The following is a 19,841-nucleotide window of genomic DNA, read 5'->3' as shown; positions in this document are numbered from 1 at the left end:
CTATTTTTCTCCTAATCTTTTTCCCTTTAATTGTTTTTACAAACAGTCCCCAACTTATTATGGTTCAGCCTAAGATTTTTCAACTTTATAGTGGGTTGTAAACACATTTTCAACTTTGGGTGGATTTATCAGGAAATAACTCTATCATAAGTTGAGGGGCATCTTTGACCTAGGATCTGTCTTCAAGTTCACTGACTCCATTTTATTATAAAATCCTTTAGTAAATTTTTTAGTAGGAAAATTCCCTTTTGGGTTTTTGTTTTGTTTTGTTTTTTTAGATCTTCTGTTTCTCTGCTAAGACTTCTGTCTGTTCCTGTTTCAAGACCGATTTTCCTTACTTCTTGACCATGTTATCATAGCTGCTTTAGAGTCTTCATCTGATAATTCCGCTGTCTGAGTTAACCTCAGTGTTGATATCTGTTGACTGTCTTTCTCTTGTGAGTTGTTGAGATCTTCCTGATTCTTTGTATGAAAAGTAGCATTAGATGATATCTTACATGTTTTCAATATTACTTTCTGTGACTTTTAATCCTGTTTATAACCTGTATTGAACATTGATTTTTTTTTTTTTTTTAAGTTTAACAGAATTTGATCTAGTTAGATTCTCTCTCCAGCTTCTGTGTGCCTCTATTCCTGGTCTTCTGACTGGGAAACTAAAATGTACCTGCCTAAACTGCTGTCCTCCAGGGAGCCAGGGGCATCAATTCTGTCATTAAATAAGGGGAGAAAAAAGAAAAACAAGAGGAACTTCAAATCCACTTACTCCTTGGAGCACAGTTCATCTGCTCATAAAGGATTCCCTCTAAAGTTTAGATATATGTTCCACTTCTATTGCCATCACCTACTGCCACAGGATTGCATCTTAGGGATTTGTGCTTATTTGGGCACTGGGGCAGGAGCGGAAACAAACCCACCAAAGAAACCAGGGTTATCACCTGCTGTTAGTTACATCTGTTGCTCCATGTCCTTTTATATTCTTTGGACCAGAGAGGATCTCTCTTGGAGTTCTTTCTGTATCATGTTTACATTTCTGGGACTCAAGTTGTTTTTTGAGGAGGGGCCAAGCATAGGCTGGAAATGTGATTGGGGTGGAGGCAGGAAAATGTACCTTGAATTATGGTTTATTTGCTACATTCTACCTGCTTCTATTTTCTTTTTAGAGTTTTTAGATAGCTGATTTGTGCATTCTGCCCAGGGTTTTTGAGTAAATTAAGTGTAGACCAAGGATAAAGAGATTATTGCATCTGAATCAGAAATCTTTAAAATGTTTTGAGTATTTAAAATTGTGTTTCATTAATTTACCAAATTTTAATTAATGTTATAGCTTATAGAAGTATAAAAATAATTGAAAAGGATTATAAAATCCAAGGATTTGAAATTACCTTGTAAGTCATTTAGGCTAACCATTTACCTTTGACACATCCTTTCACCTCCAACTATAGTTGATGATATTTAAGATTAAGTATTTACATACCAGTGTATTAGCTGTTTGTCTACCTTAAGTTATTTAATTTGTACATAATTTGTACATAATCATATTGGGTATAATATAATTCTTTTTCTATCCTTTTTAACTGATGCAGAAACAAAATTCTAGAATGCCTTTCCTCTATAAATAAGATCTTTGAACCAGTCACATTGTCATTACTTTGGGAGCCTATAAGGAATGTATAATCTTGGATTTTAATCCAGACTTTGCATTTGAACAAGATTTCCAGGCGATTCATTTGAATGTTATTTTTTAAAAAATCACTGGTTATAAATATCTTAATCATGGTCATGCAAGTAAGCTTAGGCAGTATGGTCAGACCATCAAGGTATTGAACTATGGATTCTCAAATTGTGAACCATCAGGGGCATGGGTTGTATTTTTAAAACTTTACAGTTTAATAACCATTTTGCAGGAAATGATCACTCCTAGATATTAGATTAAAACTACTTTTTTATTTATAATCTTTATCTTTCATTAAATTAGGCAATATACCATGCGTACAGTGGTATTCAGAGCTGTTTCACTTGTATGCCCTTTTTATTGGTACATTCATTGAAATCAATGTACATTTATTTATAATGCATTCTGTATATCATGAGTTGTTTCTGCCTTTTGTCTCTGTAACTGTAGGTAACAGTTAACCTCTTCCAAATGCAGCACTTGCAGGCTGCCTCCCTTGCAAACAGTTTACAGTCTCTCTGTGATAACGCCAAACTTTATGATCCAGGCCAAGAGTATAGTGAATTTGTGAAGGCTACAAATTCAACTGAAGAAGAAAAAGTTGATGGGTAGGAATTAATATGTAGAATTAATATATTTCTAGAGATAAAACATTTACTAAGTTTCTGACTGTTATAAAGAGGTATCTTTTCTAAACTTGATAGAATTAACTTGAAAAGTTTCTGAATTTTTTTATATTATTTTGTCATTTCTTAGTCCATTCAGTGAATAGCTTTCCATTTTGACACAGACCTCAGTTCTGTGAGACTTAAAAATCCTTTGGGAATGTTAAATGACAATCATACACATTTTGAATGTCCACAAAATTTAACCTATATTTTCCACTGAAGTGATACTAGAAAAGTTTAACCATAACATGAATTACTGACTATACCGTTGCTATTCCTGTTCATGTTTCAACTGTGCAAATAAAAGTTTTTATCCATATCTCCTTAAAGAAGAGATATTACTACTATCTATGTAATAGTTTGTTCATAATATTTAGTTAATTACTCTATATTTATTAAGTCTACAGATTTTTCTGACTATGGTATAAAGTAGATTTATTGTTAGTGCTGAGCTTTATTTGCTTTTTCTTAGGAATGTAAATAAACCATTAACAGATAGTTCCCGGACATCTAGATATGGCCCTGCTGACTCTTTAGAGGATGTTGTGCGCCTTCCTGACAGTTGTAACAAAATTGAAGAGGACAGATGCTCTAACAATGCAGACCTAACAGGTACCTTTCACTTTGAAGAGAATACAGGTTTATGAAGGAGCAGATTGCTCATTTAATCATGAAATGAACTAGAGCTCTGGAATTAGAAAATCAGGCTTCATAATGTAACTCTATGAGACCTAGTCCCAATTATAATCACCATGTCTGCCTTAAAGTCCCTAATAGTTCATTATTAAAGAAATTTGAATCGTCTCATTTTATATAATGTCAGTGTTTTACCTTATGAAATCCACCTGTTAGCTAAGTTTTGACTTTAAATATTCTTTTCTTAAAGGTTCTTCTTTCATAAGATCATGGACATGTGGGATGGTTAGTGACTCTGAGAGTACTGGAGGGAGCAGTGAATCTAGATCTTTGGATTCAGAGTCTATAAGTCCAGGTACATAAATATTTAAGTCTAGCAGTGAAAATATTAAAATAATCATTCGGGGTATATTTATAACTATCTTATTTGTATAATGAACTGTCTTAGATATAGAGATGAGAATGTACGCATATATGTACAAGAAAAAGAATGAAACAAACCCTCACTAAAAATATTAATACGTTAGAAGCCCTCTGAGTACCCCTTCTTGATAACACTGCCTTATCTCCCATGAGAATAAACTATTATCCTATTTTTTAAATCATTCTGTAGATATTTTAAGTGTTTTTAGTACCTATATGTACTGGAGTTTTTCCCCTTTCTGGATGTTGTTCAAATTCAGTCATACTGTTTTATGACTTAATTCATGCATGTTATGTTAATGCAAATAGTTGCCTTTATTTTTACTCCTGTATCCTAGTCTATGAACTTGAATATCATTATCTGTATTTTGAATTATTTTGCAGTAATTGCTATAATAAACAATTCCATTATGCCTATGAAAATTATTGCTAAATTTTTACAAATGTGCTTTAAGGTACTATGATATAAATAGTCTCAAAATTCTCAGAGAGGAAATGTTTTGGATTCCCGCTTAGTAATATTAAAGAGAATAATTCACCATAGGTTTTATAGCTAGTAGGAGAAAGTAGCATTTAAATTCAGGAGATTCTTATTTCCACATTCTTCTACCAAAGACTGCTATAGTCCTTTCTGGCTATCTACCTTCCTCCTAGACTCTAGGGGGATGTTACAGGGTTTGACCTCGTCAAATTCCGAGGCCATTTTTTCAAGAATTTTACGTATTGCAGTTTTATACATTCATATGAACGACTTGTGTTTAAAGTTATAATTTTTGCCATGCAGGACTGGGGTTTGTAGATTGATCATCAGCTGCCACTTTCTTACTTCCCGCTCGCTCTATTCAAGGGACATTCTAGAAGCTAAATATTTAACTGAATATTTGTAAATCTAGGTAATGCCAGAAATTAAGACCCAATCTAGAGCAAGCCCTAACCCATTTGGAATCTTGTAAATGTTATGTGATGAAGGCAAAAATTTGGAATTTCTGTCACATGATAAGTGGGTAGTCTGAGGGATGCCTCACCTGAAAAAGGAAACTTAAGGACATGACATGGAATGAAATGAAGGGGGGTTTGAGTTATAGTTCTTGTTTGCCCCTGTGAGAAAGAAATATGACCAAAGACTGGTATTCATACAGAGGCAGATTTCTGTTCAATAATTTAAGGGAACTATTTTATAATTAGAATAGTTCTAAAATGGAACATGTGAATTTGTGATTTTTTCAGTCATTGGGAACACATTCCAAGCAAAAACTAGACACTCACCTGTAAACATATTGAACAGAAAACCTTTTGAGAAAAGGATATTGCTTAGCATCATTTATGGAAAGTATTAGTAACTGAAGCTAAGACAATTAAGACCTTGAGTTAAAGTGAATTCTTTTCAGTTGTAGACCTGTTTATAATTTCAACAGAGTAAATCTCTGCTAGTCAGTCTGCTTCCAAACCAGCTTTGATATATACACAGCAGTGTCCTTTGACATAGTTTGAACTTATGGTTCAGTTCCTGGCTAGAGATCCCTGGGTTGTTGTTCCTGACTCCTGTCTCCTGAATTACTAATAACATAATTTAATTTTACTATTGGATTATTGGGTTCAAATGATTCTTGTATACTTTAGAAGGCCTTACATTATATACATTTATTTGTAACTTAGGAAACATTTAATGACAACTTTACTATTTTGCTAGCCACTGTCAGATATTAGATATAGAACATGAATACCAGATACTACCTATCTTTGTGAAGCTTACAACCTCTAATACTTTCAATCAGAAGTTGGCAGTAAGTTCTCTTAGGAATATATGATCCTAAGTTTTAAATTTATTTGAAAAACTCAGAGTTAGTTAAATCCCTTTTTTCCCCCAAGAATGAAAGAACATCAGAATTCCCTGTTATCTAGAGTATGTATAAGAATGGAAGCGAATTTTTGCAGTGAAGCTAATAAAATAGTATGACTTGTATGATTCAAAAAATATTGTAATTTCCTATTTTTGATATTCTATAATGAATAGTTAGATAATGGTATCAATAATTTTCTTTTAGGAGACTTTCATCGAAAACTTCCACGAACTCCATCCAGTGGAACCATGTCTTCTGCAGATGATTTAGATGAAAGAGAGCCACCTTCCCCTTCAGAAGCTGGTATTGTATTGTATTCACCTGAATGAAAACCCATTAAACTGGTTGAATTAGTAGCACCTCATGATGTTAGAAAGATAGTGTCTTTAAAGAATCATTACTTTGCTGTGTACTAAACAAAAGCATCACACAGTAACTTAAATATATCCTAGTAATTATGTTCAAATATTAGTTGATAATGTACTAATCAGTTATTTAAAATACAAATAGAAGAATAACCAGCAGGGTTAGGGATAATAACTAAATGGTAGAGTACTTGCTTAGCATGCACAAGGTCATAGGTCAATTCCCAGCACCACAAAATAAAAAAGAAAAAGAATAAGCAACAAAATTAGTAGATCTAAAATGCATTGGTATGTTATTAAAATAGCAGGCTAGGTATGGTCTTTTTTTCATAAACCCAATATAGTGACTTATTGTTGAAAGGGAGCATCCTGAGAAAATCTGAAAAATCTTCTAAAGAAAAGAGTGTAAGAAACCAAGCAGGAAGAACAGATTAAGTGTTCTTCCTGAGAATAAGGAATGTTGTGGGTATTGAAGGATATAAAGTCAGTTACCTTAAAGACTCAAATTAGACTCTCATAAATTAATTTTATACATTTGATACCTGTAGATATCTGTCTTGGCATAGTTTCCCAAATTAATGGGATACCAATATAATATTAAAATATAACTAGCTAGTATTACCTATAATTTTATTATGAGTTAAGAAGAGCTTTATCCTTAATGTAAATAATTCTAACATACTAGCTTCATGTAGCTGTTCTTCTTTGAAGCATTTATATGCCACCTATGAACATAGTTCCCAACTCGGTGAAGGACATATTAATAAAAATATAAATATGCTGGTTCTTTTTTTCTTTCTTTTTTTTTTTTTTGGTACCAGGACTTAAACCCAGGGCACTCTTATCACTGAGCTGCCATACTCAGCCTTTTCATTTTTTATTTTAAAACATGTCTCACTAAGTTGCTGAGGTGGTCCTCAAACTTGTGATTCTCTTGCCTAAGCCTCCTGAGTTGCTAGGATCATAGGCATACACCATTGTGCCTGGCTTAAATTTGCTGATTCTGAAAACAATATGCCATAGTATTTTAGAATTATTTTATGGGTTTGATGGTGATTTTGACTCATGGATAAAATTTTGAATAAAAGTGTGTGTTTTATAAGAGATCTATACGTTGGATGCTTTTTTTCATGTTAGAAACTCAAAATATAATAGCTTTTGTAATATGAATAATCTGAAAGTCTAAAAATTATTCCAAGTCCAATATCATGTGGTCTATTTTTGTTTTTCTTTTGTCATTTTACCCTTCTTATATACTAACATTTCTGTTGTAAGGACCCAATTCCCTTGGAGCTTTTAAGAATACATTGATGTCAAAAGCAGCTGTTACTCACAAGTTTCGAAAATTGAGATCCCCCACAAAATGCAGAGATTGTGAAGGCATTGTAGTATTCCAAGGTGTTGAATGTGAAGAGGTAAGATCTTTTTGGAATCACATTGGCCCCCTTATTTCTTTGCTACAGACTTTTTTTGTTATGGTTTTACTTATTAAGAGATGTGTATGTGTGCACACACCTAAATATATAAATTTGTTGTTTATAGTACTGGGAATTGAATTCGGGGTCTTGCGCATGCCAGGCAAGCACTTTACCCCTGAGTGATATTTCCAGCCCTTTTAAAATTGTATTTTGAAATGGGGCCTTGCTAAGTTAGACTGGCCTCAAACTTGTGATCTTCCTGCTTCAGTCGCTCAAATAGCTAGAATTATAGGTATATGACATCACACCTGGCTCTGCCAGTATATTTTTAATAAAGTCCCACAATTTATCTTCTATGGTTTTATACTTTATTTTGTTGTTAATTGTTTGCATACACCACAAGTGATACTTTTTAACTAATTTTTTTTTTTTTTGTCATTAGTCTGCCTGTCATTTGCTTAGTTGTGAATAATGTAAGGTGAATTAATCACTTTTAAACTATCATTTTCTTGTAGTGTCTCCTTGTTTGTCATCGAAAATGTTTGGAAAACTTAGTTATCATTTGTGGTCATCAGAAACTTGTGGGAAAAATACACTTATTTGGAGCAGAATTCACACAAGTTGCAAAAAAGGAGCCAGATGGCATTCCTTTTATACTCAAAATATGTGCCTCAGAGATTGAAAATAGAGCCTTGTGTTTACAGGTATGTTGTTAACTCTTAAAATTCTAAAAACATAAATGCCTATGTGATTTCTTTTAAAGGAGACTTGAAGAAAATCAGTACTCTTAGTTTGTAATAACTGAATTTATTCACATTTATTTGGAAAATGTTAATTGATTTGACTTTAACTTATTTTTTTTCCTAAAATACTAATAAAAATTGAAGTAGGTACATCAAATATGTTTAGATGTCTACATTTTATTATTTTTAGTTTTAGTATTATAGGCTGGAAATTCTTTTTCCTCTGAATTGTGAAGACATGGGTTTTTTTGTTGTTGTTGTTGTTTTCTTCATAACATGAATCCTCCTTATTTCATTCCTAACTTTGTATGTGCCTATTATTTTATCCCTCTGTAAACTAGTAGAATCTTCCCCCCCCCATAATTCTAAGATTTTACAATATGTATATTGATGTGGATGTCTTTGTACTAAAGTATAATTTTGCATAATTTTTTTGTTTCTATTCAAGGGAATTTATCGTGTTAGTGGAAACAAAACAAAAACTGAAAAACTGTGTCAAGCTTTGGAGAATGGAATGCATTTGGTAGACATTTCAGAATTTAATTCACATGACATCTGTGAAGTCTTAAAATTATACCTTCGACAGGTGAAGTGTTTATTCTAAACCTACCATCAAATAAAAAGAGCAAAAATGTTTTATGTTGCATATATTTTCAATGGCATAGACTATGTTGATATATTTCTTTTTCTTATAAGAGCATTATATTTATACATAGTAGCTAGGTTCATCCTGACAATTTCATACAGGCATGGATCTGACTCACTCCACTTTAGTCCCCTTTCTTCCTCCCTTCTTCCCCCTATTCCATTCCATGTTGATATTTTTCTCATTATTAATACGCAGATCATAAAATGTACATACATTTTAAAGAATAATAATAATAATAAAGCCAAATTCATTTCCCATCACCCCGCCTAAGACAATACAATATTACTATCCCTTGTACAAGTCTTCCAGGTACCTCTTCCATGTTGCAGCCTTCCAACTCCACCTTGGACGTCCTCCTAACCATGTTAAAGGGATAAACATTTTCCTAAACATAATGGAATAAATAACACTTATTAAGTTTTTGTTCCTTTAAGTTTTAGAATGCCAACTTAAAAAGCATAAATGTAGCTGTAAAGGCCAGTGTTCACACTGTTAGGAATATTCAATAAGTAGGTCAGTATCTAGATCATAGTCTAGCTTTGCCTTCAGTGATGTTTCAAAATAGCTATTTTGAGAGGTCAGTGGGAATGGCCATGAAGTTCATCAGGCATCAGGCATAAGGCTTCCTATAAGGTGGATGCTAGAAGTCCAGCAGGAATATGGTCAGGGAGTGGGCTGTCCTATTTTGTCATTTTCTGTTCTCACTATTATACCTGCAGTTGGCAGGAGTAAGTCAAACACACACACACACACACACACACACACACACACATCTGTAGGGTGAAGTAAGTGGCCTTGTTGGCTTTAGGCAGCCGCTTTCAGAGGAGTTACAGGAACTTAATCAGCACATTGTTGTGAGCCAAGTACAAAGAGATTTGGGTCAGACCCAGTTGGCCTTCTATCCTTGGGTGAAAATGAAGAGATAATGACAGAGAGAATAGTGCTGATAATCCTTAATCTGTCCTTCTCTGGAGTTCTTTTGCTCTCTTACAGATCCCTTTTAATTTGGTTATTAACTGTCATCCTGAGATCACTCTCCTCTCCTCTCTTTTGTGATGGAACACCTCTCCTGTTTTCTTTGTTTGGGGGTATTCTGTTTTGGTTTATGTCTGTCCTTAAGCAAGGTGAAGTAGGATTGAATATTTGAAACCTTGTTCATCCATAAATGTCTTTCTATTCTCTTGACAGAAATGGAGTAGTGTAGATAGTGTGGAAGTTTTAGTATTATAGGCTGGAAATTCTTTTTCCTCTGAATTGTGAAGGCATGGGTGTTTTTTGTTCTCTTCACACTGTGAATCCGCCTTATTTCATTCCTAACTTTGTATGTGCCTATTGTTTTGTGCCTCTGTAAGCTAGTAGAATCTTTCCCCCTCCCCATTATTCTAAGATTTTACAATATGTATATTGATGTGGATAACTTTTCATCCACTATTATGGCTACTCCATGATCTCTGTCAGTAGTCAATGCTTTAGTTCTTGGAACTTTTCTTGATTTTTATTGCCCATTTTTTCCCCTTTTGTCTTTGTACTGTCTAGTTGAAGCTCTTGTTTGGATACTCAATAACCCATACTCGTTCTCTAGTTCCCTTACTTTCCTCTATTCTTCTTTTTTTTAAATTAACTTTCTAAGACATTTCCTCAGCTTTATCTTCTTGACTAATGTAAATTACTTCATTCCTGAGATCAGGTTTTAATTTTTAAGAATTCTGATTTTTCTATTTCTTTGATAACATTTCTTAAAATGACTATATCATGCTATTTTCCTGTGGATATTTATAGATTTTCTTTATAAGGCTTTGTTTCTCTACTTAGCCTCTAACCCTCTGTAGAAATACAGTGTGACCTTCATATATAACATTAAATTTTGTATAGCCACATAAATTTTTAAAAATAGGTAAAGTTAATGTTAATATTTTATTTAACATTTTGAATATCTAATTATTATTTTTAAATTATGAGATATTTTATTTATTTATTTACAGTTGAGCTCTTAATCTTTGAAATCTGGTATCTATTTGTTCATTTAGAGCACATCTCAATTTTGATCATTTGCACTTCCAGTATTCTTTCAGCATATAAACTAGTGGCCAACATATATTTTTTAAAATATTTATTTTTTAGTTGTAATTGGACACAATACCTTTATTTCACGTATTTATTTTTATGTGGTGCTGAGGATCGAACCCAGGGTCTCGCACATGTGAGGCCAGTGCTCCACCGCTGAGCCACAACCCTAGCCCCTAGTGGCCAACATATTGATAGCATAGTTTTACACCTTCAGTCTGTTATTTTTCTACCCATTTTGATTTTTGTCTTTCATGGTGTTTAGTTATTTTAGAGTTTGGACTTAAAATCTCTTCGGAAGCTCTTGAACACATCAAGATTTTTAAAAAACTTTGAACTTTCCTATAAAGTGGTCTAGGTGGACCATTGGGGATATGCCTGATTACATGTCTCTAGTTCCCTGCTCTTAGACTGGTTTGATCCCCCCTGGAAAGATATGGTACCAATACTGTGGGAGCCAGGGTGGGAAAGATGACTGCAGGATCAGTGCATTCAGTGTGCATACAGCCAACAAATACCCATTTTCAGACATTCAGCTCTCTGTCCCTTATGTTCGGCATTTCCCCCATTCAGAAAGACTCTGTGTCACGTTGCCCAGAGAAAATGTATCCAGATTTTTAGGGAAGAAGTTGCTCAAGAAAATGGAGTGGAGACAGGATTTTATAGACTGCTAAGCTTTCTCAGGTGGCCCACCTGCACCCTACCCCAGGATCATAGGACCTGGTACTGATTGTTCAAGTCCCTTTAGGATTCTCAAAATCATGTTGAGTGACAGCTTTCTTGGAACTGCTGCATCAGGACTTGTTCATCTGCTCTTGTGAATTATTGCTTTTTGTTTTCTCTGTTTTCCTAGTCCTTATGGATGTACTGTATTTTAGTGGGATTGCATGAGGGAAAAAAATTAAGTATAAATTGGTGGATCTACAATGTTAGCCCAGGAAAGTATTGATAACTCTTTAGTCATGTTTTATAGATCCCTCAACTGAGAAATAGCAGTTGATACTTTTGAATGAATATAGGTCTTGTAATATGTCATCCTTTATCTCTTTTAGCCAGTCAGGGAGAGGAGATGAATGGGATCCAACACTGTGAACTTGCATTCTGTTTTAGGAATTTTGTGTGTCCAAGACTTTCATGTGGGAAACTGTGCTCAATTCTTGCAATAGTATTAGAGAATAGCTTCCATTTTATTCATTTACCTAAAGCTCCAAAAGGTTAAGTGACTTGCTTCAGATCCCAGAGTGGTAAAGATAGAAACTGATCACAAGGCAACACCTGATACAGGACGTCAGGTAGACAAAGGTACACTGGATTTTCTATTGCAGATCAGTAGAAACATTGAAATTCATTATGGCAATGGACATTTGTTACAGGAACTTTTTCTTTTAATTTAGTTGTGGCAAATCAGGCAGTTTCAAAATTCGATGAATAAGATGATGATAGTTATGTTTTTGAAGGTCATATTAACCGGTGCTGATCTTCTTTCTGGCCCAATTAAAACATGGACCCTGTAGCACTATGATATTTTTACCCCTTACCAGTAACATTCATGCCTTTTCTAATTCATTCTATTTACTTCATGTCCTAGTTTTGTTTCAATAGAACAGCTGAAGATCATGCTATTTTCGGTGCAGATGTGAATATAATGTGTTTAGGATATAGATAAGAGTTTTAAAATTCCATCATGAAGCTTAAAGTTTTAAACTTCATTTAAAGTTTAGAGTTTAACTGATTATCTTTTAAGTTGTTTTTAACATAAATATAATTTATGGTGAAGATTTTGACTTGGTTTATAGATCATATCTCTAGCAAACATACGTTTTATGGGCTGGGGATGAAGCTCAGTATTGTGTTTGCCTAGCATGCTTGAGGTCCTAGGTTCAATCCCTAGTACTGTAAAATAAATAAATAAATGAATAAAGATTGACTTTAAATTTAGTTAATCTAAAGGGACAGGTTTAATCCTTTGAGTAACTTGCACTAACAGTTGACTTTAACAAACAAACAAAAAAAAAGTGGAAGATATTTTTAATGTAATTTTATTTCTTTAGCTCCCAGAGCCATTTATCTTATTCCGATTATACAAGGAGTTTATGGACCTTGCAAAAGAGATCCAACATGTTAATGAAGAACAAGAAACCAAAAAGGATAACCCTGAGGACAAAAAATACTCAAATATGTGTATAGAAATAAACCGAATTCTTCTAAAAAGCAAGGACCTTCTAAGACAATTGCCAGCATCAAATTTCAACAGTCTTCATTACCTCATAGTACACCTTAAGCGGTAAAAATTTTTATACCATCTTATGGGGTAGAGAGAGAAGATGGGAGGGGAGGGAGGGGGGATGGTAGAGGATAGGAAAGGTAGCAGAATACAACAGTTACTAATAGGGCATTACGTAAAAATGTGGATGTGTAACCGATGTGATTCTGCAATCTGTATTTGGGGTAAAATTGGGAGTTCATAACCAACTTGAATCTAATGTATGAAATATGATATGTCAAGAGCTTTATAATGTTTTTAACAACCAATAAAAAAAAATTAAAAAAAAAATTTTTTTTATACCATCTTAACCATTTTTAATTGTACGGTGCAATAGTATTAAGTACATTTATATTGTTGTGGTATTGTTTTTAAAATGATTGTTTCATTTTTATGATGTTTTTATTCTGTATTGGGAGAGACATTGAATATATGTTTATGCAGCCAACATTGCCTGTATGTCAGGCTCTGGCTGGGGAAACCAGGGTGGAAACAGGGTTTATGCTGTTTGTAGGCTCATCATTGTGGGGGGACAGACCTATACATAACCACAGTACAGCATCATCCTTTTTTCTAGTAGCTGTGCACAGCTTGCAGGCATGCAGAAGTAGTTTGCATGGGGATTAGGGGTAAAGCAGAGAAGGCAAGCTCTTGAGTCAGATTTTAAGAACTGAGTGGTGATTTGATAGAGAATGTGCAGAAGAGCATACTAGGCAGAGGGTAACAGACATGGAGACACATGAAAGCATTTTGCATTTGGAAAATATAATTTTGTTAGGCTACAATACAGCAAGCAATAGCAGGAACTGAGCTATCCTGTCTACAGGCCCTTTATAGGGCCTTACATACCTGGCAGATGAGTTGACCATATTGTTTCTGTACACATTAAAGAACTTGTAGTCTACTAGATCTTTCTGACAGCAATGTGAAAAATGGGTTGGAGTGGAGGCCTTCTGCAGTTCCATCTCCTAGAATAGTCATAGAAATAAAAAGTAGTGAGTGCTTGAAGTAAAGCCAGAACATCGAGAGTGGCAGTAGAACAGAGAGATGTTCAGGAGAGAGAATCATCTAGACTAGAAAATTAGCTGTGTGGGCTGGTGTTGTGGCTCAGTGACAGAGCGCTTGCCTCGCATATGTGAGGCACTGGGTTCAATCCTCAGCACCACATAAAAATAAATAAACAAAATAAAGATTGTGTTCATGTATAACTAGAAAAATATTAAAAAGAAAAGAGAAAACTAGCTGTGGGGGGATAGGAGTATGACTCAGTGGTAGAATGCTTGCAAAGCACATGTGAAGTGCTGGGTTTGATACTCAACACTGCATCAAAATAAATAAAATAAAGATATTGTGTCCATTTAAAAATACTTTTTAAAAAAGAAAACTGTGGACAATGAGAGAGAAATTGATGATGATGTTTCAGTTTCCAGTATAAGGAACTGAGAGTATATACCATATACAAAGATGTAGCAAATTTTAGGAATATTTTTTTTTCCTTCTGCTGGTAAAACTTCAATAGTTCCTTCTATTTACATGAATTTTATCCTAATATAGTACTCTGAAGCTCAGTTTGGTGTGTGGTAAGTATTATAATCAAACAAATGTATCTTTACCTAGACCCACCAAATTTGACCCTTGACAAATTTTTGTAGTCTTCTGTAACCCATGCTTCCTCTACCCTTCCATTCATAGTAGACTACCATTAAGGAACTCTAATAGGCAAATCTCATACAGCTTTATATGTTTTTTTCAGGGTTGTAGACCATGCTGAAGAAAACAAGATGACCTCCAAAAACTTGGGGGTGATATTTGGACCAAGTCTCATTAGGCCAAGGCCCACAACTGCTCCTGTCACCATCTCCTCTCTTACTGAATATGCAAATCAGGCACGGTTGGTAGAGTTCCTCATTACTTACTCACAGAAGATCTTCGATGGGTCCCTAGAGCCACAAGATGTTACGTGTAGTACAGGTGTTGTTTCACCTCAGGTTGATCAAAGCTGTCCTTCAAAACCTGTGATATCAGCAGAAGAAAGAGACTCAGAACATTCCACAAAGTCACTGTATTTTTCTTCAAAGGAGGTAAGTTTTAACCATTATAGAATTGCTTTAAAACTTTATGATGTTTATGTTAATAAATTAACAATCTTTGAACTGTTTGTTTTGAGGTGTGTTTTGCTTTTTTAGTTTAAAAATTCTCTTGCATCATTAGGATAGCCACACTGCAGATAGTGAAAGTGAAAATTTTGAATCAGCTACATCATTTGAGGAATCAGAACGCAAGCAAAATACATTGGAAAAATGTGATGCATGTCTCATCGGTGAGTGGTCATGTAAAATATATGTTTGCATATTTTCAAACTTTGCAAATAAGCCATGATTAAAAACCAAGGTGAAAGAAGTTGAAGGAAGTTCAAACTTCAAAGTTGTATTAGTTAACTTTGCTAGCCATTGGGAAAGTTTAATGAATGTCATTTAAATGAATATCATTGTTTGTATCTCTCTTGTTAAGAGATATCTTGGAATTCATAAATGTTTTTGTTCTCTTTCTGAAATTTGTTTTCATTTTTACTTCTTGTCATCAATGTCAAGGCAGGAAAAAACTGGACTCCTGAAACTCAAAAAAATAGACTCCCTAATTTTTTTTTTTTTATGTACTTTCTACCTGTATCCTACCTTTAACACATTAAGCACACATTTCTTCCATTTCCTTGGTTGCAATCCTTGTATTCATTGTTTTTCTCTGATATTATTTCAGTGAATGGTTTCTGTTAACGTGGTTGAAATGCTTCAATTTGTTACTGCTAAATTCTAATTTTTCAAAATATAGGCATATGTGTTAAATTTGATGTATAAAATTAAACATCAATGAATATAGCCCGAGAAAGTCTGAAAACAAAAGGAGTCAATTACCTGTCTGCTAAGAAAAGCACTGGACTCACTGATTGCATTTATCTGATTTGATCTTATTTTCAGTTCTGTGCTATGAACATTGGCCTCATTTAAGCCATGGCTAACAGTCAGAGGAAGGTTAATAATGCCAAGGGTCATGTCCCTAAATTATTGTTCATTCAGGATTTGAACCTAGTCCTGTCTCATTTTTTTTTTAAAGAGAAGGAGAGAGAGGGAGAGAGAGAGAGAATTTTAATATTTATTTTTTAGTATTTGGCGGACACAACATCTTTGTTTGTATGTGGTGCTGAGGATCGAACCCCGGCCACACGCATGCCAGGCGAGCGCGCTACTGCTTGAGCCACATCCCCAGCCCCCCATCTCATTCCTAAATCTAACCTTGTTTCACTGTGCCATGAAATTGGATTCCTGGTTAGGTATAGTAATAAAATAAATAATTTTTTAAAGTGTTCAAGTTTTTATTACATACCAGGTAATTCTAAGCCTTTTCCTTATTAGATTATTAAGACCACATGATAGCATAGCTCCATATAGGGGTCTTTCTTGACAGAGGAAAGCAGGTAGGGCTAGTGCAATGGACTTGCCCAGGTCAGAACTGGAGCAGGAGTGGAGCCAGAACCCAGGCAGCTATCTGCAGATCCTGCAGTCTTCATCATGCAGGACTGTAAAAATGCACTAATGCTTATCATCCAACCACAATGGCTCAGCTCCCTTCTATCAACGTGGAGAAGGGCCCAGGAGAGCAAATCACATGAGCAGTGCCTGGGAACCAGGGAAGAGAGGCCAGCAGCCTCAGATGAAGAAGGAGGTCAGATGAGATGATGATCTGCAAGTGATGCTGGTGTGGACCTGTCTGCAAACCACTGCCCTAGGATGTGGGAGAAGGACCAGGTGGCAGGGACAAGGACAGTGGGCTATGAACAGGGCCAGTGGCAAAGCCATCTGACCAGTCAAGGTGCACAGTTATCTGATGTTTCTCAGCAGGGAGAGGAGAATCATGGCCAGAGGGCTGCACCTTTCCAGCAACAGGAGCTTCTGGGGTAAAAGCAGCAAAGACAGTGTGAGGAGCTGAGAGTCCTAAATGAGAAAACAGGGACCTTAGGACCAGACTAGAGGAGAAAGATAAGGAAGTAAATCTGGAGTCACCAGAACCAATAGCAGAATGACAGTTTTGACAACTCTTCAACCTTAATTTGAGACCAATGGATGTTGCCATGTATTAGTGGATCAGCTGGGAGAGCATCCATGTCCTCTCTGGTGTGTGCCCTCAGTATGGACAGAATGTAGCTGGAAAGCAGATGAAGTGATAGGAAAAGTCCTTGGGATTCAGTGTATGGCTTTGGTTGGTGTATAGAATACTGTAACTGTTCTGAGGTTACCAATGTCTGCTTGTTGAAATCAGGACAATCCTAACCCAGCAAATATTCACTCATCAATAGTATATTAAAAAAATATTACTTCAGGAAGTGTTTTTTTGTTTTGTTTTATTTAACCAACTTATGATGTGATTTGTGGCTATTTATTATATTGATTTAGATAAAATTTTAAAAGTAATGCTCTAATTCAAAATGTGCCTTTAATGATGTATGAATTTTTAATTCCTCTGCATAGATGACTGAGAATATCATGTGTTGTTTTGAGAGTGTGCCCACTAATAACTAACCACACTCCCTTATTAACAGAGCTCCATGAAGTGAAAAAAAATTTTCTTTTTCAGATAACAAAGAACTTGAATCATCATCCCAAAAGATGGACAATATTTGTAGAACCACTAAGCCACTTGCTCTGAAATTTGATAGGGCAACAAACAATATACAGAGGCATATGCCAAGGACCAAGATTAGACCTGTAAGTTTGCCTGTAGATAGATTACTTCTTGCAAGCCCTCCTACTGAGAGAAACAGCAGAAATGTGGGAAATGTCAATTCAGACAAGTTTTGCAAGAATCCTACCTTTGAAGGACTTTATAGAAAAGATACCCCTACTACTGTTTGTTCCAAATTTAATGGTTTTGATCAGCAGATTCTACAGAAAACTCGAGGACAGCAATGTGAACAAAACAACTTAACTGCCAAGACTGCAATGATTGTGCCTAGTGCACTCCAGGAAAAAGTGACAGTGAGCATCAGGGTCAGTGGTGACCATCCCAGCAGTGCCACACAGCCCAGCACGCCAGCCATATCAGCAAGAGAGGTGTCAGAGAGACGGTCCTCCGATTCCTGCCCTCTTGCTCTTGCCAGAGCACCCAGAACACTACAGCCCCTACACTGGACAACATTTTATAAACCACGTACCCCCACCAGCAACGTCAAGGGGACTGAGGAGAGACCAGCTTCACCATTAGCAGCAGTGCCTCCTAGCACAGCTTGTACTCCCCTGAGTCATGTGGAGAAATCAGTTCCAGACTCAGACAGCACATCAGCTTGTCCTTTGCAGCCAGGTGGTAAGCCTAAAGAGAACTCTGAGGAGCACGGCCTGCCTGACGTGAATCCAACATGCCAGAGACCCAGGCTAAAACGAATGCAACAGTTTGAAGACCTTGAAGATGAAATCCCACAATTTGTGTAGGGTTGTAAAATTCAGTTTTTATTTTTGTTATTTTGTTGTTTTTGTTTTGTGATATTGTGTTTATTTTATGAAAGAATGTTTTGACAGGACCCCTTTTGTATAGGATTGCCAAAGTGTGTATTTTGCCTTTTATTCTCGTATGGTGTTTGCTAGTCATATAGAATAGGTCGTGTTTTAGTCATATAGAATGGTAGTGCCTCACTGGAATTGTCCTTAAATTTTGTATTTTTGAAGTTTTGCATAAAATAAGTATTGCATTTTTAAAATTTCAAATGATTTTCCCCATAAAATTATCCACTTAAATGCATCCCTAGTTTAATGAAATAGTTCTCAACAAATAGGTGCACTAGGGGAAAATCAGCTTTATTTTGGAGCAAAACTAAGTGCTCATTTATAAAATGTTTCTGAATGCAAATTCCTGAAAGATCTTTATTGCGTATGAATATGTTTTCCCATACAGTTTTATAGTACATCTTTGACCACTTGTGTGTTTATAGTAAGTATGTAAGTTTTTATTTTTCAATTGGCAATTCACCTAACTTTTTAATATTTACATAATGTCCAAAAAGTTTGCAAATCTATAGTTCTAATTGTCAGTTTTTACATGTGGTGGTCAGTTAAATTATACAAAGAAAATGCACTTAAATACCAAAAAGTTTGGAACTGTCATAAAATAAAAATTTGTACAGATGAAGCCAAGGAGTAAAAAACTATCAAATTTATTAAAACCATCTAAAGCCAAATAAGATATAACTAAACTATGTAATTTAAATTATATTATAATGTTATATATAACATATAATATGTTGTATATTACATATGGTATTATATAACATATGTTTATGATATAATATTATATATAAACAATAATTATAATATATTTTATATATTACATATTACTATAAATTATATAAATAATATTACATTATTAGTATTATGTAAATTATATTTATTATATAATAAATAATGATCATATTATTATAAATAATACATGAATTAACATACATATGCTATATAATATATAATTAGATTATATCATGATAAATAATATGAATTATAATATGCTATTATATAAAAACATAATGTATAATATAATTTAAATTATATATTTATATTTTATATGATTTCAGATAGTTCTAATAAGTTTGATAGTTTTTAACCTCTTAGCTTCATCTGTATAAATTTTTATTTTATGATAGTTCCAAACTTTTTGGTATTTTCTACAATGCTCTAAATACTGCTTCAGAAATTTTTTAATTCAGTGCATTTTCTCTTGATATTGTGTGGGTTTTGTTGAAACCATTCCCTTTGTATGAAATGTTTCAACTTATAAATCGTTTATATACTTTTTCTACCTGGACTATCAACCATTAAAAATGTATATTTCATTAGAATTAAGGAAAAATTTATTTAAGTTCATTCTGAGAATACAGTAAGCCTCATTGTTTGAAATTGGATAGAAGGTGTAGATGATTGAATCTGTTTCATTTGTAAAATACCCAGTTTTTATAACTAGTGCATTCCTGTTATTTTCTGGATTTTCATAATTTTGTCTAAAATAGGATATAAAAGGGAAAAAAATAAAATGGCCTCTTTTTATATGTGTGAACTATATTGCT

The 19,841-nt window shown here is 34.4% G+C and overlaps 1 protein-coding gene across 3 annotated transcripts in view; it reads left to right on the top strand.

Moving 5' to 3' along the window:
- Positions 1–18,976, top strand: part of LOC114092629 (rho GTPase-activating protein 29) — a 60,821-nt gene extending 41,845 nt beyond the window's left edge. For all 3 annotated transcript variants that reach the window (XM_027935199.2, XM_071618071.1, XM_071618070.1), the window contains exons 13-23: positions 2,123–2,280; positions 2,813–2,952; positions 3,227–3,331; positions 5,445–5,543; positions 6,881–7,020; positions 7,539–7,727; positions 8,215–8,352; positions 12,531–12,763; positions 14,496–14,823; positions 14,954–15,062; positions 17,372–18,976. In XM_027935199.2, the coding sequence (XP_027791000.1) occupies positions 2,123–2,280; positions 2,813–2,952; positions 3,227–3,331; positions 5,445–5,543; positions 6,881–7,020; positions 7,539–7,727; positions 8,215–8,352; positions 12,531–12,763; positions 14,496–14,823; positions 14,954–15,062; positions 17,372–18,222 (2,490 nt within the window). In that variant the 3' untranslated portion in view covers positions 18,223–18,976. The remainder of the gene's footprint in view (positions 1–2,122; positions 2,281–2,812; positions 2,953–3,226; positions 3,332–5,444; positions 5,544–6,880; positions 7,021–7,538; positions 7,728–8,214; positions 8,353–12,530; positions 12,764–14,495; positions 14,824–14,953; positions 15,063–17,371) is intronic.
- Positions 18,977–19,841: the final 865 nt, after the last annotated feature.

The sequence above is a fragment of the Marmota flaviventris genome, chromosome 10, assembly GCF_047511675.1.
Source record: "Marmota flaviventris isolate mMarFla1 chromosome 10, mMarFla1.hap1, whole genome shotgun sequence".
Taxonomy (NCBI): Eukaryota; Metazoa; Chordata; class Mammalia; order Rodentia; family Sciuridae; genus Marmota; species Marmota flaviventris.
This window is presented reverse-complemented; position numbering and strand designations above follow the sequence as displayed.